This window comes from Barbus barbus, assembly GCF_936440315.1.
Source record: "Barbus barbus genome assembly, chromosome: 28".
In the NCBI taxonomy this organism is placed as follows: domain Eukaryota; kingdom Metazoa; phylum Chordata; class Actinopteri; order Cypriniformes; family Cyprinidae; genus Barbus; species Barbus barbus.
In genome coordinates, this window is record NC_136756.1 from 12,371,308 (window position 1) to 12,397,216 (window position 25,909).

A 25,909-nucleotide genomic window follows, 5' to 3' on the forward strand; every position below is an offset into this window, starting at 1 on the left:
GCCTTAGATGTAATTTAAATAAAGCTGATTGGCTTGGCAACACCAATTCCTCTCTGTGACCTCACATTAGACTCTATAAACACACAAGAACATGTGATTTTTCCTAACAGTATATCATTCCAGCTGAGCTAATTAAGAGGTGAAATGTTATCTCAGATGTAGGCTGTTATAACTCTAATCACCATATATAACCTCAAAGATTGCACAGAGCAAGATAATCTACTGTTGGCTGTCGTCCAGTTTTGATATGGTATTCATGTCTTGACTGTGAGTCAAGTACTGCAAGAACTAGATCATGTTCATTTGAAGAGATTAAAAAATATATTCAATCCCAGCATCATATCATAAAGTACAGTCAGTGCAGTGCACTTTATTCAAAAAATATATATATGCAAATGCGTCCGATTCATCTTTAAAGTGACAGTGACCCCTACTTTGCTGTCATCCCGCATGACACGCAGTGCGGAGGGTAGAAGTGATTTGGTGAAATGCCTTTAAATGCCATACATTAAGCTGTCAGAACAGCATTGCTCCATTCCGGGGTGTTGGAAAAGAAATTCTTTCCATTTTCCGATGTCACTGCACCAGCCGATGCGAGAGTCTGATTGAAATAGAGAAACGGACACGTTGTTATGAACGTGCAGAGGAGTCAAAAACAATGGATTCTTCAGTCATCTCACTCATGGAAAAAAGAAAACACTCAGGGTCTTGACAATCCCACCGTGTGCATAGGAATCTTTATACTGGCATTAGTGTAATCAATAGTGATGAATTGGAATTTAAAAGGCGTTGCTCCTGGATATGAAACGACTGTTAAGTTTGGCCCGTTCTATTAGGTAGTTGCTTATCATTAGAAAGTGCCACTGGTAAATTGGATCCACTGGAGCCAATTAACCACTCGAAGACACTGAACGCTGCGCATCCTCATGTATTTATTGATCAGACACAATTGCTTCTCGCTTTTCAAAAACACATGTACTAAACATGTTACGTGCTTAATTACACTAAGAGTTTGTACTTGCACTGGGAAAAAAACTAGCTCTTATTTGCATCTGGGAAGCAGTTTATTATTCCAGATAGATATTTTCCATTTTAGCAGATGCTTTCATGTAGAGTGGCTTACAGTGCACTAATTGAGCACAATATGCCTGTGGGATAATCTGGGGTGAAGTGTTGGCTCAAGGGCACAATAATAATTGAGCAAGACAGTAAACTCAGTACTTCAACACTTCACTGACTGGGACTGAACATGCAACCTTTATTTTAGCTTCAATGGTTACTTTCACTAGCATGCTTGAGCACATCGTCATCAATTTTGATTATTCTATTTGATTTCCCCCATGGCACACCAGTGGGTTACAAAGACACTAAAATATATTTTAGTTGAGTTTTTACTATTAATATCCAGGTATTGTAGATCTTATTGTACAGTGTCATATGGTGCCAGTGTTGTATCACTTTACATCTAAAAAAAAATCTGTCAGTAATGTTGATTTTCGGAGTTTCCACATTAGACTCGCGTTGCCTTAGTGTCAAGTCTGGTTCAAAGAAATCGTGGGCATGAAACATAACTTGGCATGAGGCTCATGATATCCACCTAAAATAAGCTTGCAGCACTCTTATTTATTCAGTAAAGGAACACTAGGCACATTTCAGTTACATTTCAGTTGATTTTTTTCCCATTAATAATTTCAAGCATACCACTGAATACTCCAAGTCGATTTCTGTGTAACAATAAGAGAGAAAATATTTTTATTAACAAAAAATCAACACCCCTGAAGCTTTGGAGTCTCTCACGACGCACACCATGACTCCAACCACGCAGTGTTTTGGCTCCCTACTGAGGAGAAACAGTGCCCCCTGCTGTTCAACAACCTATTTTACACAACAAGGAACTAGGCCGTGCTTAGCAAAGCTTTCATCTTTTTCAGCATTTATGCAGAGCTCGTCTCACACCAGATTCCCAAGGCTGGAATAAGTGCATCAGTGTGAACTGTAATGACGTCTTAAGTCTGTACCAGTTTACTCCGTTAATGAGTTGCAAAACTATGCTAAAATGTTCCAGTAGCAGATTGCCACCACATCTCTCTTCAGTCTGATGAAAGCAGATAGCTTTAAATTGCCCTCACGTATGCTTTGAACTATATCCAGTCCAATTACAACGATAACAATATGCTGTGTGCATTTAAAACATGGTCAATGTACAGTAAAATACATCAAAAACCATTCACATCATGTGCGATGCAGTTCATATTTCTGGAATGCTCTGAAAGAGGAAAGACACTGAATTGATAAGAGCTATAAAGTGTTTTTAGACTTTTAAAAGTCTCAAGACTGTGTGGGACTCGTGAACCGTGGCAGGCAGGGAGCCCAGCAGCATCCTAACAGTGCCCCAGTTTCCCTCTGCAAGTCAAGTTATTATTATTCATGTGTTCCTCAAAATAGGAAGCCTGTGAGAGGGAAAGTCAGAGTCTGGCCTGAATAGTACGATGACACGTGGCGGAACTCCCTTGTCCATCATTAGCAAGCAGAGGATTAGGTGATGGGCGCCATCCATTTTGGGAGAGATCTGCAAGATTTTAATTACCTGTGTGAGCTCTCATCACAGTCCCGTAGACCTGAGACCAGAAAAAGACAGAGAAGAAGGGCTATTAGAGCCCCGCGTTCAACCGAAGCTAAATTACTCTTTGATTTACAACCAGATAAAATCAACTTTTCCTTTGTAGATAGTGAAGGTCATAGTAGATACACTCGTGTGCTATTAGGACACTTAATGGGGAATTCACTAAGAATGCACTGTGCCTGCTGATAGCGCTGTTTTAGCAGTTGTGGTTATGCAAATTAGTTAACAATGCAAACACGTCCACAGAATTTGTGCTAAACACAAATGCAGATCTTAAGGGTTGGTTCTAAGCACTGCTATTCTGCTATACTTCACAGATTCAGACACCTCAATTGTTTCTTTAAAATGCAAAAGTTTTGTGAATAAAATGTTATCTATAATGAACCTAATTTACATAGTAAGGAGACGTGAATTTAAAAAAAGAATATTCACTACTTTAGTGCAATTAGTGACTGCTAAACTGGTTAAATAATACAATCTTAACTGCACTGGCAAATTTGTTTAAAAGGTACAGTCTATAATGAACCTAAATGACGTAAAATTCGTTTTTTTTTTTTTTTTAATTGACTGCGCATTGCTATTTTAGCACATTTAGCTACTTGTTAAATTGGATTGCAGGTGATCGTCAAAAAGCCAAAAGTGGGCTTGTCTTAATAAATACAATTTGATGAATAAATATTCACGATTACTATAACTCGAAGATAATCGTAATGACAAACAGCGATACAAGTTGTGAATACGGTGCAGTCTAATTTACATAAAAAGAGATGTGTTTGCACATCACATGAATAATATTCTGTGCATCGTTACTGCATTTAGCTACTGGTTTAACTGAATTGTGGGTGCTCATTAAAAAACTAAAAGTGTGAATAAATGCCCAGTTGTTTCACACTTTACCAACTTTTGACAAATGTATGTTCACGATCAATACAGCACAACATTAAATGCTCCGACAAATAACTTTGCCTGTCGTGAATAAATTGCAATCTACAATGAGCCTAATTTACATATAAAGATTTAAACATTCACAGGACCGCACAATTTTATTATATTACATAAACTGGTTTGTGGGTGGTTGTGTTTTCGCCAAAAGTGACACAGCTGTTTAGCATCGCTACTTTAGCGCATTTAGCTAGAGGTTTGCCAAGAGTGGCCTCATCTAAATAAATAAAACTTTATGAATAAATAATCCTGATAAATATAATGTGACGATAATTTCAATGGCAAATAGCGATGCAAGTTGAGAACAAGGTGCAGTCTATAATGAGCCTAATTTACATTAAAAGAGGCACTTTAAAACATAACATTCACTACTTTTACATATTTAATTATTGGTTTAGTTTAGTTTAGTTTGTACTGGTTCAACTGGACTACAGGTGTTCTTTAAAAATCCAAAAGTGTGCGCTATATAAATAAAGTTTTTACAAATAATTGTTCACCCGATCAACATAGTGCAATGTTAATTACGCTGGGAAATAGCAATGCATGTTGTGAATTAGGTGTTGCCTATAATTAGCCTAATTAACACAAAAAGAGGAGTGTTTGCACTTAATATTCACTGCGTATGGCTATTTTAGTGCATTTAGATGATTATGGACTATGGGTGCACTTAAACAGCCAAAATTGTGCTCGTTTGAATAAATGGTGATTATTTCACACTTTAACATCGTTTGAAGAATTAACATTGATAACATGATCAATATAGCGCAATGTTAATAACACTACAAATAATAATGCATGTTCTAAAACATACATAAAAAGTGTGTCTGTGATTCAAATAATGACAATTTAAACATTCACATAACAGTGTAATTTTAGCGCATTTGGTTAAAGTTAGGCTACAGTGATTCACCCCCAGAGAGGAACTGAACTGTTAATCATATTGACCAACATGATATGTGTTGCAGATCACATCTTTTTAAAGAACAGTAAAGCATTCTGATGACTATTATCCATATTATGCATATTAATTGATTAAATATTTAATTAATTAATTTGCACGCTCACTTATATTTAACCTCATTGTCCTCTTTAGATTCTGAAGCAGTCTTTAGTTATTCTTTTGCATTCCTTTCACCATAATGTTATCATATGGTGAACTGTCCTCTTCCTCACTGTCCCTCTGCTTTGAAAGCAAGGCCCTCCTGGGAGGTTTAGGAACCGCGTAGTCGTCGGCAGAAGCGTTGTAAGGGTACTCATGACCACTCGGATCCATTACTGTGCCCAACAGCTTCCAAGCATGACCTTTGACCTCCTCCGGTTCATCATAGAGCGATGAAGGCACACTTGGGGCCACACCACAACCCTCTGGTTCGTCATAAATGTGCTCCACTCTTTTGTGAGAATGTGTTTTTCTGTTTGAGAAACGGGTTCTGATTGCACTTTCATCTATTATGTCATAAAGTGGTTCTGTGTTTTCTAAATTGACTTTTTTGTCATTTTCACAACTGGGTTCTACAAACATGGGTGGAGGGTTTGATGCGGACAAAATGTCTCCCATAACGTTCTTGGCAATGGTGTCAAAGGGCAGCGAGTAGTCAGAGTCCTCAGGGTTGGAGCATGTGGATCGTCTGTCTTTTGTTTCTCTCTTCTCCCCTGGACTTCCCCGATCTGGATCAGGGGCCATGGCCCGGGAATACATCTCATCCTCACTGTTGACCAAAGGACAGCTGCGGAAGTTCTTGACCTGGCTCTTTCGCGGTGGAGGCCTGGTGTCCAGGGTCAGGCTCTTGACTCCGGTAAGAAGTTTCTCTACAGGGGCTTCAAGTCTGGTTTGCTGAGGCTTCTGGGGTTGTTTGGGTCCATCTCTGATCACTCCCTCAGTCACCATACTGTAGATACCTGCATCCTCTGCCACAGCTCTCATTCGAGGTGAAGAGGGCATGGTATCTCGCTCCCCACTTGATAACTGCTTCTGAGGTAAATTGACTCTGTGTAGATTGATGGCGGCCTCTACAGATTGGAAGATACTGTTTCCTTGCTTTGTGTCGAATTCAAAGTTGCCTTCCCCCGAGTCGCATCTTCGCCCAGCCTCAAAGGAGAATGTTGCCTGTTTGTTGAGAAATTATAAATTTAATTAGTAGTTAGTAGTAAAAAGATGCGAAGACACAATTTAAATTTAATCTTCAAAAACAATGCATGTACAATACCATCCAAAAGTTTCGGGTCAGTACGATTTTTTTAAATGATTTAGAAAAATGTCTCTTATCCTCACCAAGGCTGAATTTATTTGATTGAAAACACGTTAAAACAGTAGCTAAGCCTCACCCTGTTTGTCTGCACATTTTGAAGGATCGCATCAGAAACAAGTGATGGAAATGCATAAAAACTCTTTTTCAAAAAAAATAATGGCAGATGGAAATGCATTTGCCGAATACATTCTGACGTAGCGAACATTAAAGCCATGTAACTAATCATCTGTTTCCACTGATGGTGCCTTTCCGTTTTTTTATTTACTGTTAATTACTAGGTTACCAATACCACTGTCAACTGCTCAAACAACTTAAAAGGAAATGCACCTTTTTTCTCCTTTCAGCTAGTAATAATGAGAATTAGTATTACAATTACAAAAAAAAATTCTATTTAATATATTTTAAAATGTAATTTGTGACCCTGGACCACAAAACAAGTCATAAGGGTAAATTTATGGTAAGTATTTAGGGTAAATTGATATTTATACAAGCTGAATAAGTAATCTTTCCATTTATGTATGGTTTGTTATGATAAGACAATATTTGGCCAAGATACAACTATTTGAAAATCTGGAATCTAAGAGTGCAAAAATATCAAAATACTGAAAAAATCGCCTTTAAAGTTGTCCAAATGAAGTCCTTAGCAATGCACATTACTAATCAAAAATTACGTTTTGATATATTTATTGCAGGACATTTACAAAATAACTTCATGGAACATGATCTTTACTTAATATCCTAATGATTTTTTGCATAAAAGAAAAATGTATAATTTTGACCCATAAAATGTATTGTTGGCTATTGCTACATATACCCGTGCTACTTCTGACTGGTTCTGTGGTCAAGGGTCACATTTATCTCTGTGATGGCAAAGCTGCATTACTCCAGTTTTAAATGCCACATGATCCTTTAGAAATAAATGTATATCATCAATGTTGAAAACAGGTGTAATATTTAACTTTTATGTGAAAATCATGATACGTTTTTGCACGATTCAAAAGGAACAGCATTTATTTAAGATACAAATCTTTTACAACAGTCTGAACACAATAAAAGTGCCTGCCAGGACAAAACCTGGCTGGGAGACCAGCAAACTAGCTTATGCTGGTTTAAATCCCCCCTCCCCCCACTTTTATAGAGTAAAATGTTTTCATATGTATTTATGAGTGCAAAGTCCTAACAAAATTATTTACTGCTGATACTGATAACTTTGGCATTCCTAAAGCTTTGGTAGCAACATTATTTCTGACATTTTTTTTTTTTACAAGGGAGTCTGGATATTACAATAACTAATTCAAATGACAATGTCTGTTTACAGTTCAATATCCCCATTACTCTACTGGGCATTATGAATGACAGAGAGCACACACCTCACTAGCATTAACTGAATGACTGCAGATCACTGGCAAAGCCATACCTTGTCTCTACCGAACCTGCGGAGGAAGCGATAGGGCCAGGAGTAGCGAACCTCTCCTGTCTTTGGTTCCTTCAGAAGGAGGCTATCAAAATCAGTCCGTAACAGCACTGTTCCTTTCAGGCCGCATCTCTCAGAAGCCTCTGTACGCCTCACCGTCACCTTAAAATCTTTCATTGCTGAAGATAACAGAAAGGAAAAGCTTTACATAAACAATGTGCCAAAAGTACACAACATATATCAACCACTTGACACTTTTTCAGATGAAAAATAACTTGTGGCCTTCTGAAGGCTTATGAGTGTCTTGGCGATTGTAACTTTCAAAATATTTTTAAAAACAGTAGTAAATCATATAATATTTAAAGGCTTTTCTCTGTGAATGACTATAGGCCTACTGATTCCACCCATTTCAACTCTTTTTGGAAGCAGATGGTACGTATCAGAGGTCATTCTCACATATGTACAATAATTCAAAGCAGATTTCTTTTGATGCGACATGTACGGTACGCAATATAATTGTTTTTTCACACAAGTGTACAGATTTAGCGCATGCACTGCTGAGAAACAAGCATCTTATTAGATGTTCTCGGTTAAGAAAGGTCAACACCCCATTCGTAACTGCTGAACTGCAAGGTGAACTGTGTGGCGCAGGATTCTGCTGCTGCTCCAGAGGGATTGTCTATTAAAGCGCTCACCATGCAGATGTTTTTCTGCATGAAGCAGACATGGGTGATGAAACTCTATTAATTTCCTGAGGTGAAGTGTCAGAAAGAGATTTTTCTGCACATGCCATTCAGTCCAAAAACAGTCGACCCATAACAGTGGGCTATTAATTCAGCCTCTACATAAATTTAATGCAAATGAGGATGTTTCTCAAAGTATTTAATAGCAGTAGTTAAAATTACTTTTACTATTCCTTTAAAATTAAAAAATAAACAAATAAAATAAACAATATTTGAGTGTTTAATTTTTGGACATTTCAGACATTTTCTGTGGAAATTACCATTTTTACACGAAATAGTGGACTCACAATGTTTTGTATCCAAAATACAATTAAATAAATATTAAAAGATTTATTCATACATTTAAAAATGTATGCATTTATTTTGATTTACCATAACAGTTTGATTTTGAATTATGCACAATAAAATATTGTCACTGCAATATTTAAATACAATTTTTTACTAAATATTTTATTTTTATTTCATATGTTTGTTTAGATGATTATCTAAATGTAATGCTGAATTTTTTTCATATATTTTCCACAAAAAAAATGAATGAAAAAAAATAATAATAATAAAATAAAATTGAAAGTCTTAGTCTGGAACAAGGATAAACAATAAAATCTATAAATATTGTTAAAAGCATGCAGCAAGAATTTACCAAAAACATACGCTGAAGGCATGATTTAAAAAAAAAAAAGGTTTACAAAAAAGCTGTAAGAAAAAAACTAAGAAACAAGCAGTGTTTTAATATTAGTTAGATACTATAAATATATGAATATATATATTATTTATTTTTTAGTTTAGGTTTTTCATCTAATATTAATATTTTATTTTATTTCAGCTCTATTTCAACTAACAAAAATGTCTTTAACAGTTTTAGTTTATAATAATTCATTCCTGTTACTGTATATTACTCTATTTTTGGCTTTTCATTGAATAGGACAGTAAAAACAAGAGAGGAAACAACACTGAGAAGAGAGAGGGGAAGAGGATCAGCAGAGGACCTGGAGCTGGGACTTGACCTCAGGTCGCGAGGTGCAGCTGTGCATGTCATTGCTTCAGGCCATGCATTGGCATAGTTATATATATATATATATATATATATATAGATGCCAATAATCATACTAGAAAGTGAAAGAGAGAGAGAAAGACAAAGGCTGCAATGTGGTTTGGAGGTATCGTTTTTCCGTTTGAAACGTGGCTCCTCCATGCAGCCACAGTCAGACTTCATTGAGAGGAAGTGTGTCTTTGCAGAGACAATGCTAGCTTCTGTTTGCAGCTGTCAGAACAGAAGCAACCACTCCACACCTATCAGCAAATGAAAAAATGGCACTTCCTGCAAAAGAACAAAAAAGCCACACTATATACAGACTAGTGTAAAAATGATACTCATTTCCACATTTACATCCTGTTGTCACTGAGCAACAAGTGGCAAGATTCATATGCAAGATTCTCTCTCTCTATTGCTCTACATTTTGGCAATGCACCAAATTCACAGCAACTGTTTTGTGGTTGTAACCCCCCATTTCCACTTGCTTTCCACATGACCTCATTTGCATAACACACTCTCATACGTTATCTCTTTCTCGCTCCAGGTGTGTGTTGTGTTCAGGAAGTTGTAAAATCGTAAAAGGTACATTTGATGCAAACGGTGCATTTCATGTAGACATAAGTCTGAGAGCTCTTTCACTGTAAGATGCACAACCCTGGCTCTGCCGCGTTATGTCATAAACAGAGGATTTGGCTTCCAGGAGGTCACTATCCACCGGTTACTGGTCAAGCATAAGGTTACCATCAGCCAGAGAAACCCTTATCTCTTCCAAATATAGTGTTTTAGTCACAAAATAGTCACTTAATTCATTGAGGCAAAGCTTTTACATTATTTTGAGTGCAAAGTAATTATTTGTGACACTGACTGATATTTTTTAGACAACAAATGATAGTCTTATTGGTTTGAGGACAGTATTTTTTTAAATAATTTATTCCTTTATTAAGGATACATTAAATTAATTAAAAATGACAGACATTTTTATTTTTACCGAATATTTCTATTTCAAATAAAGATTTAAAAAAAAAAATGTTTTCAAGACTGATAATACTAAGAAATGTTTCCTGAGCCGCAAATCAGCATATTCGAATGATTTCTGAAGAATCATGTGACACTGAAGACTGGAGTAATGACTGCTGAAAATAAATTAAATTAAACAAATAGTTATTTTATATTGTAATAATGTTTTACAATATTTGACTGTATTTTTGTTCAAATAAAAGCAGCCTTGGTGACCATAATAGACTTTCAAAAACATTCAAATCTTAAAATCGCAAACTTTTTTAAATGAAGTGTAATTTTATGCTGTCCAGCGATAAGTTTTGATTTTACTAAGTGGCGAATCTGGCATCAGAAATAAACTAGCGGAGTCAAGATGAGTGACCTCCTAACACTATTGTTTTTGAATCTGGCATGTGGTTTCATATACTATGTGATCTGCTGCTATTTGATGTGGTTTACAGCTTTTTAGTATCACTAATTTCGCCATAAGGTTTGATTCATTGACAAATTTTGTGTTTGTTGTGAAAACTGTGCATCCTATTGTAACTATCTGTGTGTGCTGTAAATAAGCAGTAGTTTTACAGCCTTACAGTTTCCCTCTCGCACCCTGTTACCCTGCTGTCGCTTGACAGAACAAGGCCTTGTGATATTTAAATTGAAACAGATGGATTTGAGAAACCGTCTGAATGTGAAACTCCCCCAAGCCCGACACATTCCAGAGAGGAAAGAAAGCAACAGAATGCTGAAGCTCACACAGACATATGGGCCAACTTTTTGCGGACTGAAATAAGTAAATTAGTTGTAATGAGATCGTTTAAATGGCATTTCTGAATGCGGGCAAATATAGGAACATAATCACCCATGATTAAACAGTCAGGGTTTTGTTCAAATGCCCGGTGACGTTAGACTGGCTAGGGCAGATTGCCTGGCACCTGTGCTGCATCGGTGATACTTCCACTTCTCTTGACTGTCATCTTGCTGAAAGCCACCATGTGAAACGTCCACTGAGGACTTCTATCTGTCTTTTCCATCTTTGGGGACGTGTTTTTGTTATTTTGTGTTTGCGCATTTGTTTGATAGTCTGTTCACCTCTTTTTCAATTTGCTCAATGTAAATGAACAGATGGAAGAAGAAACAAGTACCAAGACTGAAGAAAACGCAGTGTTCAATGGATTCATCCTAAACGGATTCATGCAAAAACTACTTAAACTAAAGCATTTTATAGCATTAACATTAATTCAAGGTTGAAAGGTTGAAATCATTAAAATGCTTATAATTTACATATGAAAATATCATTGCAAAGAATAATATAAAATAAAAAATAATAATAAAAAATGTTAACTTTCTATATACGTATGTATGTATACACACAGAGAGAGAATAAAATTAATATTTTTATTTAGAAGGATGCATTAATTGATTAAAACACATATAAATGTTTTTTAACATTACAAATGTTTTATCTAAATAAATGTTGTTCTTATGATCTTTGTATTCATTAAAGAATGCCGAAAAAATGCATCATGGTGTCCACAAAAAAATATTAATGAGCAAAACTGTTTTTAACATTGAAAAATAAATAAATAAATAATAGGTTAGCAGCATATACAGCATGATACACAGTGTATTGCAAAAGTATTCATACCCCTTCATTTTTATCCACGTTTTATGTTGCTGCCTGATGTTAAATTGCTTTAAATTACTATTTTCCACATCATTCTACACTCCATACACTATAATGGTAAAGATGGTAAAAAATAATAAAAAAGGTTTTAACATCTTTGCAAATTTATTAAAAATAAAAAACATAAATGATTCCATTGCATAAGTACTCGTACCCTTATCTAGGACAGTTGGAATTTAGCTCAGGAGCATTCATATTGCTTGTAGGTGTTTCTAGACTTTGAGTGACGGTAACCTGGGTCAAATTCAATTGAATGGGTATGATTTGGAAAGGAACACACTCTAGTTGAGCTCCATGATCATATATGCAGATTGGAGAAACTTACAGAAGGACAAACATCACTGCAGCACTCCACCGATCTGGGCTTTTTGGCAGTGTGGCCAAACTCAATCCTCTCCTCAGTGTATGAAGTGTAGATTGATGTGGAAAAAAGTAATTTAAAGCAGTTTAACATAAGGCAGCAACATAAAACGTGGAAAAATAAGGGGTATGAATACATTCACAAGGCATATATATGTATATATATGCCTTGCGATGAATATATGTATATACATAATATATATCATACATAATTATGAATATACTGTATGTATGATTTATTATATATACTGTATATATATATATATATATATATATATAGTGAGAGAGTGCCCTCCATAAGTATTGGAACAGTAAAGACAAAATTGCTCTGTTGGCTGTGGAGTCAAGACATTTGCAAATATGATTAAAAGATGAATATGAGACAAAAATATAGAATGTCACTGTAGTAGTGAGTGGGGCGGGGCCGAGAGCCGTGGGAGCAGAACGAGGCCGGTGGAGTGAATGATAATGAGCGACACCTGCGCCACTCTCCGGTCTCGAGTCCCACGGAGGAGCTCCAGAAGGATAAAAGGAGGAGTGATGACAGTGGAAGACGAGAGAGGACCAGGCCTGGATTTTATTTTGTGTGCGGCAGTCGTCCGTGAGGGGCTGCCGCTGTACTTTTACGTTTGTTATTTTGATTATTAAATTCTTGAATGTTTGCCGGTTCCCGCCTCCTCCTTCCCGACCTACGAACTTTGTTACAGTCACATTTTATTATTAGCCAGTTCAACACATATGTTTTACCAAATAAAAAGAACAGCACTTTTAGAGTTCATCCCACTCATTGATGTGAGCATAAGTATTGGGACAGTTGAACATAAGGCAGATATAAAAGATTAAAAGCTATTATTTAGCAGATCCCTTGCGCACAATCACAGCAGTGAGTCTGTGACCCATAGACATCACCAGACTCTTGGTCTCATCCTTTGAAATACTTTTCCCAGCCTTTAATGCAGCCAATTCCAATTGTTGCTTGTTTTGGGGAGTTTCTGCCTTTACTCTCCTCTTCAGCTGCTGAAATTCATGTTCAATCGGATTTAAATCTGGAGATTGACTTGGGCAATCTAAGACTCTCCATTTCTTTGCCCTTATAAATTCCTTGACTGAACTGGCAGGGTGTTTTGGATCATTGTCCTGATACAATATGAAGCACTTCCCAATGAATCTGGTGGCATTTTCTTGAATATTGGTAGGTAAGATGGTTTTGTACTCTTCCAAATTCATTCTGCTACTATCATCATACATTAAGTCATCAGTAAAGTTGAGAGGGCCTGTTTCAGAGGCAGCCATGCATGCCCATGCCATGACACCACCTCCACCATGCTTTACAGTTGAGGCTATATTCTTGGCATCATTGCAGTTCCCTTTTTTTCTCCACATTTTTGCTTTCCCATCACTTAGATAAAGGTTCATCTTTGTCTCATCGGTCCATAAACACAGTTCCAAAACTCTTCTGGCTCACCTTTGTGCTTTTTTGCAAACTCTAATCTTGCCTTTCTATTTTTGGTGCTGGTCAGAGGTTTGCATCTTGCTGTGTAGCATCTGTAATTCTGTGTCAAAGTCTCCTGAGGACAGTAGATTGTCAGAGCATCACCCCAGCTTTCTGGAAGTTGTTGGTGATTTTACAGACACATCTTTTAGGGTTAATTTTCACAGCTTTTATGATTTGTCTGTCATCAACTACTGTTGTTTTCTCAGCCGATCAGGTCGTTGTTGGTTGCTGGTGGTTTCCAAACTCTTGATTTCTCCATGCCCTTTGTTTTTGCTAGAGCTCTAACTGACTTCCTCTTTTCTTTTAGCATCCAAATTGCTTGCTTTTCTCTCAAAATCAGCTCCCTCGTCTTCATCCTGGTTTGTGTGTGTCATCATCGAATGCACGATTCAGAATGCAGAAGTAATGGATATAACTGATACGACACATTCCCTGCTTTTACAGTTTTTTCAATCATTTTTGCACTAATAACAGAACCAACTTAACATTAAAGTATTACTATTTCAAAATACAACTCGCACATTACATCTGAATTGAGTGTTTATTCATTTCATTGCAATGATCTAACCATCAGTTGATACAGCTGCTCATAGTGCTATGTAACTGTTGCATTACTCTTATGGAAAATTATGAACAACATTACGAAAGTGAAGCAACTGAGGACTGAGTATGTTCAGGTATGATCAGTTTCAAGATGCCTGTTGTTGGGAGAAAAGAAATCCCAAAAAATCTATATCATTGTTATCAGTATTTATTTTTCCTACAGTCTTTTTAGAGGTTGATAGAGCTGGAAGCTGATGAAAACCATTCATATTTTTGGATGAGGCAGGCCATGACATGGATGAAAGGTTGAGAGCCCAGTGGTTGAGAGGGGCCCAGAACGATGTTCGCTGGGGGCCTAACCACCCCACACTGAATGTGATTTTGAGGGGACCCAAAGCAAAATCAGTGCAATGGGCCCAGAATTCCTAGCGACGGCACTGAGAGCAATCATGGTTTCAGGCCCATCCATAGTTTATCACCTTGTATTTACCCCATATTCCCCTTTCCTTACTGTAACCCGACTGAGGAGTTTCTCTCCACATGGAGGTCGAAGGTTCACAATAGACCTCACAAACAAGTCCCTCTTCTCCAAGCCAAAGATGATATGTGCAATGATATCAAAGGAGACCGATGTCAGGCCTGTATTTGCCATACCAGAAGTTTTTTTCTATGTTTAACTAATGAAAATTAAACATTATGATGTGGATGAGAACCTGTGGCCAAACTCACAAGACAGGGTTGATAAAAACATAGAAGTGCAGTGAGGGACTGAGGGATTTTACTGTAGGCCTAAAGTAGTTTTTTCTTATTGAAAGTTTTTTGAAAAACCTGTTGTACTGATTATTTCATCAATAATTTTAACATTTTAATGATTCCAGTATCTGTACTTTTCTCAATGATGTATGAATGTGTAGAACCATAATGAAAGTTGCATCATGTGTTTTGAACAACTATATTTAATGATTGTACTAACAACTAAACAGTGAAACTATGGATATCTTGTGTGTGGGTGATCTAAAGTAATGTTCTTATGATATTTCATAATAAATTATTATTTTGAACCAATGCTTCTGCAAATGCAAGGTTTCTTCTTTAAAGATATGAATGCAACATGCAAAGTTTTGGATAGCCTGTGTTACAAATAATGACTGTTTTGAGTTTTGTGTCTAGAGTTTTGAAAAATGACATGAAGGTTCTATTATTAGTGCAAGAATGATAGTAAAAAACTGTAATGTCTGAAGAATTAATGCAACAGGAAACAGCTGATCACTTAGAAAGACCTGTGAGGCAACTTCTTAGCTGGTAAAACATCTATGAGTTGAATCACCCAATAATAAAATGTGACATTCTGTAGTTTTGTCTCATATTCATCTTTAAGAATTAATGCAACAGGAAACAGCTGATCACTTAGAAAGACCTGTGAGGCAACTTCTTAGCTGGTAAAACATCTATGAGTTGAATCACCCAATAATAAAATGTGACATTCTGTAGTTTTGTCTCATATTCATCTTTTAATCATATTTATAAATGTCTTGACTCCACAGCCAACAGAGCAATTTTGTCTTTACTGTTCCAATACTTTTGGAGGGCAATATATATATATATATATATATATATATATATATATATATATATATATACACACACACACACACACCGGTATATGCAAATGGAAATCAGTTATTTCATATTATAATATATCACAATATTAATATTTTTGATCAAATAAATAGGTGAGAATAAGAACATAAAAACTTTCAAAAACATTAAAAAATTAACTAAACTCTTGAATGTGTGTGTGTGTGTGTGTGTGTGTGTGTGTGTGTGTGTGTGTGTGTGTGTGTGTGTGTGTAACCCCAGAATCCAATGCAGAGTTATCTGTATTAACTGGACATGTTTACATACTCAAATACCTATTTTTAAAATAGGTCAGAATTTGATTGATGACATCAGATACGGTTTTGATGTACAAGAACGTCTGCATGAGAAAATATGTGTGTGGTCTGTTATGAAATACAGTATTCAATATTTCACATAATTGCAAAAGAGCCAAACTACACTCCCAAAATAATGTTCTCAAATACTGCAACATTTGATTAAATGAAATGAAATGAAAGAAACCAGTGTTACAAAGAACAGTACGCTATACCAACCATCAAGCAAACAACAACTACCCAGCATGATGAATAATGCATAATTAAGACATCACTGGACCCTTACCGGACCCCCTGCAGTTTGCCTACAGAGCAAACAGGTCTGTGGATGGTGCAGTCAACATGAGACTGCACTTCATCCTGCAGCATCTGGACAGTCCAGGGACTTATGTGAGGATCCTGTTTGTGGATTTCAGCTCCGCTTTTAACACCATTATCACAGAATCCCTTCAAAATAAACTAACCCAGCTCTTCGTCCCCACCTCTGTCTGTCAGTGGATCAACAGCTTCCTGACAGACAGACAGCAGTTAGTAAAGCTTGGTAAATTCACATCCAGCACTCGAACCATCAGCACTGGAGCTCCTCAGAGCTGCGTACTCTCCCCACTGCTCTTCTCCCTCTACACCAACGACTGCACATCTAAAGACCCCTCTGTCAAGCTCCTGAAGTTTGCAGACGACACCACACTGATCGGCCTCATCCAGGACGGTGACGAGTCTGCTTACAGACAGGAGGTTAAGGAGCTGGCTGTCTGGTGCAGTCTCAACAACCTGGAGCTTAATACGCTCAAAACTGTGGAGATGATCGTGGACTTCAGGAGAAACCCCCCTGCTCTCCCCCCACTCACCATCATGAACAGCACTGTGACTGCAGTGGAGTCATTCAGATTCCTGGGCACCACCATCTCTCAGGACCTGAAGTGGGATATTCACATTGACTCCATTGTCAGAAAGGCCCAGCAGAGGTTGTACTTTCTTCGCCAGCTGAGGAAGTTCAACCTGCCACAGGAGCTGCTGAAACAGTTCTACTCCGCCATCATCGAATCCATCCGCTGCACCTCAATAACTGTCTGGTTCAGCTCAGCTACCAAATCTGACCTCAGAAGACTACAGAGGGTAGTCTGGACTGCTGAGCGAATCATTGGTACAACCCTCCCCACTCTCCAAGAACTGTACTTATCCAGAGTGAGCAAAAGGGCTGGTAAAATCACTCTGGACCCCTCACATCCAGCACACAACCTCTTTGAACTGTTACCGTCTGGTCGACGCTACAGAGCTCTGAGCACCAGAACGACCAGACACAGGAACAGTTTCTTCCCTCAGTCAATACACCTCATGAACACTCAATAAATAAACGTGGAACACACAACTAATACATTATCCATTCACCACACTCACTTATTTTATTTTTTATTTTTCTCATTTCTAATTTGCACATACTTGACCTGTACATACATAGTTGCCTATATTATATATTATATATTGTGTTTTTTTTTTTTTTTTTGCTGCTTTGTACATTGGTTATTGGCTATTTCTTGTTATTTTATTTTATTATCTGTGTCCTGTCCTGTTACTGTCTTTCTGTTGTACTGTGGAGCTTCTGTCACTACAAAAAATTCCTTGTATGTGTAAACATACTTGGCCAATAAAGCTCATTCTGATTCTGATTCTGATACATAAAAATAAAAATAAAAACGGATGAAAAGGAAGTCGAACAGGGCACTGAACAATCTTTGAGAACAGCAGGATATTGCGCATTTACACAGATAGTGGTCAATCTGCAAACAAGGCGGACACTTGTGTGATATTTTTTTCCACCACAAGAGAACAAAGATGAGCCACAACTTTCCACTGCGTAACAGAGGAATGAAGAAGTTAGCTGTTGGTTTCCAATATTCACAGCACAAAATTAACAAGAGGTGTCAGACTAGTGAACAAGCCTATCTCAGCGAAAGCGTGTCTGCTTTGTAGAGATGGTGTACCAAACTGGTTAGTATCTACTGTACCTCTACTCCTGTCATGAGTTCTATTTTTTGTATATCTTTCACAGAAACTGGCAGTGTGACGTTCATAAGGTACTTCACCAGATCTCTGAAACCAGCTCATCCATCAGAACAGCTCCACAAGCAACTCTGCATGCATACATATTAGTGGTTTTGGAATGATTTTGTTGTAATTTTGTACACACTGTACACGTCCTCACCAGTATCTCTGCTGCAGTAGAGACTGTTGTCTGCCATCGTGACGTCATCAGATTCACCATGTAAACTGTTTCCTCTCACTGCTCCTCTCTCTGTCCAGCTCATCTACAATGAACAAAAACATACAGCAGTTTATAACACACAACACAAACTTTAAAAATGTAGTTTTGGTTTACCATGTTGATTCACTAAGCCTATAATAACCATACAGCTAAAATAAATAAATAAATCATATTATTAATAAATACATAAATAAATAAATAAATAATGGCCAAAATATGTTGGTAAATTATATTTACATATATGTTTTAAATACATTTTTTAAATACAAATTCATTAAATATATACTGTATATATTTGTTATAACAATTTGTCCTTCATTTTTTACATTCATGTCTGTAAACACATGATGTCGACAAATTTCTATATGCTTTTATGAATATATTTTATGTCTATTTGTATTTTGGTGTACAATGACAAATTAGCTCTATTTTTGCTATTGTTAACAACAACTTTAACAAAACATTTTTCTTTATTTAAATAAAGTTAAATAAAATACAAATAACAGATAAAAACGTAAACTAAACAATTTGCTCAAATTTACTAAAACTAAACAATTTACAAAAATAACTAACTAAAAAATTAAACTACAATATAAATGAACTAAAACTCTATAAATAAAAAAACTAATATGAAAGGTCAAACACATTTTCAAACTTTCAAAAGAAAACTGAAAATAGACATATAAAAGCTATTTTAAAATATTAATAATATCTACAATAGTATATAAATAATACTAAACTATATATATATATATACGTACACACACACACACATATATATACGTTTCAGCATACTAAAATAACACTGATCCACTCTGAAATGGTGATCACAGGCAACCACGGGTAAAGTACACCTCAAACCAGTAGATTCACCTACACGCATAATTTGAGATACATAGTCTTAAAACACTCACAACACAAAACGCTCACTGCAGTTACAACACAATTACAGTTACAACAGCAAAACATACTGAGCAAAATATAGTCTTTCAGTCCTCTGTCAGCAAGTGTCATTTTCAGTGGTATGTGTGATGGAAATTCTCTTTGCACTTTATTTTTTGCACCAGACAAATGGCCTTTGTTGAGGAACCACATTCTGAGCTAACAAACAATCTCCAAAACTGAGCCAAAGTGATCATATTATGTTGCACAACAGAAACTTTCTCAGGATAAAGCTGTATTCATTTCCCCCAGTGCATCACATCTAGCTCTTCCATTCCACAGCGTTCCTCATTCAACAGCCACAACACTTCTACTGTTGGCTTTCTGTAGCACCACTTCAGTTTCAAATTCTCAAAGACAGCAGCCTTTTTTAGGCAAAAGCTCAAAAGCTGGAGGAACCTGAGACATCATACGTGATCTCAACAATTTCATTGGTCTATACCAATATATTCAAATCCATAGCTGAATGATTAAATTCCATATCTGGCAAGCATCACTCTTGCTGTTTCTCATTCTAAGGTGTGGGGATTTGAACGAACCTCTAAGCCCAAGTTTTAAAGCTCTGTGTGTAACTCGTCTCACATTGTTTGTGCTGCAGACATGATTGATAGATTTCCAATCAAAGAGAAGCCAATTTCTCATCTGGCAGACAGAGCTGGGCAAAATTCTGACCGGAGATGATTTGGGGTATGAATTAAATGTGTCATGCGCCATATGATGTTGAATTGAAATTTACATTAAAATTAAGGGAAAGGGAATCTATCTATCTATCTATCTATCTATCTATCTATCTGTAGAATCTAACTACAGTATCTATGTATCTGTCTGTATATCTATCCATACATCATCTATCAATCCATCCATTCATTTATTTATCTATCTATCTGTCTGTCTCTCCATCTATAGTATCTAAATACAATATCTATCTATGCATCCATCCATCCATCCATCCATCCATCCATTTGTTAATTTTCCTATCCGGCTGTCTTTCAATCAGTCTTTCTCTCTTAATTGTTTTTTTTTTTTTCAATTCCATTTAATAATTTAATAACCGTTACATTTTAATTTAATGTCCTTACATTCAGATTTGAATTGCAGTTTTGCATTCTGTTTTCTACCTTAATTCAAATGCAGTAATTGAATTGGAGTTTTACAGGCAATCTCAATTCAATTCTGAAAGGTGCACAATTCTTGCTGGCAGGCAATATCATCTGGGAAAATTCCACAGGAGGAAACCAAGCTATATCTGGGGACCAAACCACTTGGGAACCACTCGCATTTACTTCCGAAGGTGTTAAAATGTAGTTCATGTGGATATGAAACTAAAGAGAAGAATTTAATAAAATAGTGTACGCTCTATCAAAGGAGTGAGGTCAAACCACTATAGTGCTGGAGTGTTAAAATTACAACTTATAATTAGAGAAGCTTTCATAAGGTCGACCCTTTGGGTACAGGGCCCTTTACTCAGAACATACTTCTTAGCCCAGGTAATGTCACAAAGCATTTACTTTAACCCATGGCTAGAATAGAGCAAGAGTGAAGCTCTACATGTTGCAACTGTCCACAGAGAGCTTACGTACCTCTAACATCCATTAGTCAATGTTACTTGGCAGTTACTTCCTTTATTTGAACTATAACTGTTACTCACAACACAATATATACGGTGCAATGAGATATAATGAAAACAACTTCCCTTCTTTAAAGATAGAAAAAAAAAAACACACATTCAAAGGAAACAGAAGCTATTCTTTGCACAACTAGAGCAGCATGAGAAGCTCCATGAGTCACACGAGCAAGTTTCTGATCAACTTTGAAGGGCTTTTACATCTGCTGAGATGACAAAAAACCTTGGCAAGCTGCTGCAATTTGAATCCTCACGTATGCAGAAATTTTTGCATAAGGAGCTAACAAGCTTTCAGCAAAGACAATCTCTACAGTCTTAGCTGATGGCAGAAGTAAACATAAATGTCTGTTAAACTGGCATGCAACAGGAGCTTCAAAAACCCAACTGCGGTTACAAAGCCTGGAACAAAAAACAGGACCAAACCTGGAAACTTTGATATAACCGCTATACACTTTTGCAATCAGGTGTCAAGTGAGGTTTTGCACCACAATACTCCAAAACAGAAAAAAGGCAAACACAGTGTTAAATACTGGAAAGAGACAGTCAATCGCACAATTTAAAAGCAGTGTTAAATACCGGAAAGGCGATTTCACACAGTTTCTGGATCCAGTCCTCCAGTTCAACTGTCTCAACGGCGAAAACAAATGTCTTTTCAGTTGTCTCCACCAAAAAAGGTCCACAATCCCGTGGACAGCCTTCAACATCAGCCTCCGAAACACGAATGCAGTCATTCATTTTTATCACCTGTAATAAAAAAACAACAACATAAAACTCAAAAATTGAGATTTTAAAAAATGTAAACCTTTAAAAAAGCTTTTTTTTTTTCATTTGCTTTGAAATGTTTGCCAACAAGTGGAACAACACATCAGCATTTAAATATTCTCCAAGATGTCCAGATTTGCAAATTGTGTGGGTAGTATGATGCATAAACGTTTTTGTTTTCCTTTCCACATCTAATCATTCTCCATATGCATTAATTTCAGAAGATAGCTTTTTTGTGAAAATCCTACTTTTGTACGGAAGAGGGGATTTTTGTTTGTCATATTTCATAACAGAAATGGGAACAGATTTAATGGCACTTCCTGCAAATGATTTGTACATGTCCGCCCACACATAAACCATGTGCATGACCCCCCACCAAGTTTGATTGTTCATGTACCATGGCACATCAAGGATCTACATCACTCTCCTCAGATATGCCACATCTTATTTGTTATGTTCGCAGTACATGGAAAATCTGAGCTCCACGGTTTGTTGCTCACCTTTTTGTTGTCCTGTTTGCGGTTGGCTTTCTCCAGCGTGTTTCCAGCTCCATCTTTAAACTCAAAAAACTCAAGGCGAGAGATGGAGCAGGAGCTCTCTCGGTACAGCACGGACCAGACCTTACGCCATTTCTGAAACAGAGAGAAGATAAATGGGTGAACGTGATGTAATCTGTCACACTTTTTTATTTGGGTTGTCCTCTAGGCATGCACAAAAATGAGATATAAAACTAATGGACCTTATTATATTTTAAAATTTCTAATATAAAACGACATTAGAAGAAAGCACCTAACATCTGTAAAACATACTAGAGCCATAAAATATCATCTTCGGACAAAACCTGACTCATATATTGATGGGTAGGGTGAATCACTGGGTTGTCTGATTTACATTTCAATGTAAAAAAACATATTACTCATGCACAATCCTGTTTTAAAATCTCATTTTTATGAACAATATTCATATAATCATGTTTATTTGTAAACATGCGACATGCAAAAACAGTTTCTTAAACTTACTCACATGCATCTATAAGTCACATACGATGATCGCTTCAGGTTATTTGACAAAAAGCTTGAGACATCTTACCCACAGACAAACTTTACCCCACTCTTCCCCATAGTAAAACAAAGTTTTCATAATGTCAGCGATATTACCAACAATTTTGCACTTTACTAACACTTTTGTGCTTGTCTTCGACCTTAAAATGGGAAGTGGTTAATGTAAAAATAGCCAGAGTACATCTTCCCATGATGATTTTTAAACTAAAAGTCACTAAACGGTGCAATGGGAAAATGTGTACACTTCAATAAGAAACACACATAGAATGCCAATTAAGATAATGAGAACTTATTCCATTGGCTCAAGTGCCTAAGGATGGTTGGATCATGTGAGCATCAATTGATAGCATTTAAAGTGTCCTCAGTCAGGAAATACTCGTAATAAGACGAAGAGTTTAAAGAATCTCGGTGGTACGGACATTACCTACCATTTCAGAGAAATTCATGGCCTCAAACAGCACACAGTCTATTACAGATGCAACACACGCCTTGTGGTTTTCTAAAGAGACAGCCCTGATCCTATTGCCAACATTAGCTCACTTTAATGGACTCCAGCAGCCCATAAGTCCTCTAAATTATGCCAACAGGCTATTCCACTACTGCAGTCCCATATGGTGGAACCAACAATATTATCAGTGGCATCAATCAAAATGAAGTGAAAATGGTTTTAAATGAGAATACGGACAAGTTAAAGTGGATCACGTTCATAGTTCAGGAAGTTGTTCATGACACTGCCAGTGAGCTTAATATGATTCATGAATTTCTCTCTTATTGTAATAGCTCAATAGATATGGAGTATTTGGCGACAAACGTATGGTTCAAATTAGGAAAAGTGAAGGCTGCTAATTGAAATTCATAAACCCAGCAAGCTGCACACAAATTTATAATGCAGAAGTCATTTTTCCCAATTATATTTATCTTTTTCATTCACTTGTGAGTTTAAATATCACGTCTGTCGCACTAACATGCATAAAACATACTTTTACATGCTTATAAAAACACGAACCTTCAATCTGATCCCCAGATCTCTATTGGTATTTTATATTTTAATGCAAGTGGGTAAAACTAATTGAACTAATTAAGTTCCCCACACTGTAAAAATGTTGTACTTTTAATGGCAAAAAAACTGTAAAAATGCTACGCTAAAAACCTGTTAATTATTTAACAATAAGTTATTGCATTATGATTTTAATGTTAAAATGATGGTGTTTTATATTTGTGTGCATGACACTGTGTGCACCTTCAATATTTTAATATACTTCATCTTGTGGGAAAGCTCATTGCTATCAGCTGTGATTCTACGGTACATGTGGCTTTTTTCATGACCACCTGCTTTTTTTTGGTGGTTGCCATGAAGGTTCAAAATTTTTAATACTTCAGTTGGCTGTTATTTTAACATTATATCAGTTAATGAAATAATTTTTTCTTTTTTTACTGTAAATTACTGAAAACCTAAACTGATGCTACATATTTTTTTACGGTAAAGTTGTCAGGTTTTTTTATGGTGAATTTCGGTTTGGTTTTTGGTTTTTTACAGTGCATATTAAAGAGAAAGAACTGAAGTGATACATGCTTGGAGTACTGCTCAACATCATGGGTACATTAGTGATTCCTTTCCATTAGGCCTTAATGTTTGGACTGATACCAAACAAACAAATTTGCAGACTTCTTAACTGTCAAATTAAACTAAATAAAATAAAATTATATGATCTATCTGTCTGAAATACGAACAGCTGCTCTGCAATATTACAGACAAATGCACTCTAAATTATAGGTGTTATACAGGAACTAAAGAAGGGCCAACTGTCTGGTAGTATTTTGCAACAGAACATTTTGCAATTATAGACAACATTCATCAAAAGTGTTTTTTACAGTATTCATGGATTTCACTATTTTGAGTTAATTTACGTAACGGAGCAGCTACAACCTAGTCAGGCCAAATGAGTCTTTTTAGTACAGCCTTCATTTTGTTCTATGACAGTAGTTACAGACCATTACCGTAAAAGAACACGATTGTTCTTTGATATAAGCCCCCTGGTGAGTAAAGCACGTTCTGTCTTACCTTCCCAAACCGCTGCTGTTGTATATACAGCATCCCCTTCTTTCTAATATCCTCCTCCATTTCTCTCGGTCTTTTCTCTGACCCAGCTCCTTAAGACTGTCTCATCTAATGTATCATACTGCTTCTGCTAAACCTGCTTGTGACGCAATTAGCATCTCCAAGTTCCGCAATATATACTTCCTGTATAGCCCAAAAGAGTTTACACTTCTTTGCAGAGCTTTGCAAGAGCCTCTGTAAGAGCCAAAGCCACAATTATTACTCAAGATCATGAGTTTCCTCATGTTATTTTACACGCAAATGAGAGCAAACAGCATTGAATGAATGAATGAATGAATGAATGATGCATTTATATAGTGCTTTATTGTGTATTGCTGTGCACCCAAAGCGCTTTACAATCATGAGGGGGGGTCTCTCCTCAACCACCACCAGTGTGCAGCATCCACTTGAATGATTGCATTGTATTGTACATTTAAAAACATCACAAACTGTTTAAACCCAGGAAATTAGGCAAATGATATTAATTGTACATTTTTTGCATCATTACATGAGGCCTGAGTGTTTCCATATTATTGTCTCATAATATTTTGTTGAGAATTTAATCAGTAAATTGTTAATGATTTTTTAAAAATATTAAACAAGAAGGTAATTTAAGTAACGTCACTGATTTATATTTGTCACATACGATCTATTTTAAGACCTGAGGTCTTATTTTTCAGCATCTGTGGTCAACTACAGACTTCCTGCTCTATGGTATGTCAAGTTTCCATCACACGCACACATACACAAACCAACTTACCAACCAGACAACGAGGGGTGCTTTACTGACCTGCGTCTCTCTAGCTGTTTTAGGATAGACAAAAGCTATTAATTAATCATTGTCTACACAAGTTAAGCATTGTCTTGCATATTAAATAATTGAATGATCATAATACCAGTAATAGTCTTACTGTGCAACTAGATAATGTTTGCCATGTGTATATTTATTATAATGGACATGTGCCAGAGGACAGTGCTCTCCTGTGATGAGTTTCTCAAAAGCTGCTTTAAAGCAATATAAGAAAAAAATGTGTTTATATGCATTTGTATAATACAATTTGTAAAGGCCTGTGATTTAAAGTATATTTTAATACATTTATTTAATCATCATGTAATAATGGCCCAATGCCAGTTCTATAT

The 25,909-nt window shown here is 36.3% G+C and overlaps 1 protein-coding gene across 1 annotated transcript; it reads right to left on the reverse strand.

The window, feature by feature from the left end:
• Positions 1-347: 347 nt before the first annotated feature.
• dok2 (docking protein 2) lies at positions 348-24,904 on the reverse strand. Its single transcript, XM_079382884.1, has 7 exons — positions 24,734-24,904; positions 22,111-22,242; positions 21,425-21,592; positions 18,223-18,325; positions 7,232-7,407; positions 4,631-5,672; positions 348-2,618 (listed from the first exon to the last, which is right to left on the reverse strand). The coding sequence occupies exons 1-6, from the start codon at positions 24,791-24,793 to the stop codon at positions 4,674-4,676; spliced, it is 1,638 nt and encodes a 545-aa protein (XP_079239010.1). The 5' UTR covers positions 24,794-24,904; the 3' UTR covers positions 348-2,618; positions 4,631-4,673.
• Between the last annotated feature and the right edge of the window lie 1,005 nt (positions 24,905-25,909).

Excerpts from the sequence above, each read along its gene's own strand:
- dok2 (XM_079382884.1), bottom strand. The coding sequence starts at position 24,793 with ATGGAGGAGGATATTAGAAAGAAGGGGATGCTGTATATACAACAGCAG. Across the intron at positions 22,243-24,733 it reads AACAGCAGCGGTTTGGGAAG|AAATGGCGTAAGGTCTGGTC; the intron begins GTAAGACAGAAC and ends TCTCTGTTTCAG. Across the intron at positions 5,673-7,231 it reads GCAGGTTCGGTAGAGACAAG|GCAACATTCTCCTTTGAGGC; the intron begins GTATGGCTTTGC and ends CTCAACAAACAG.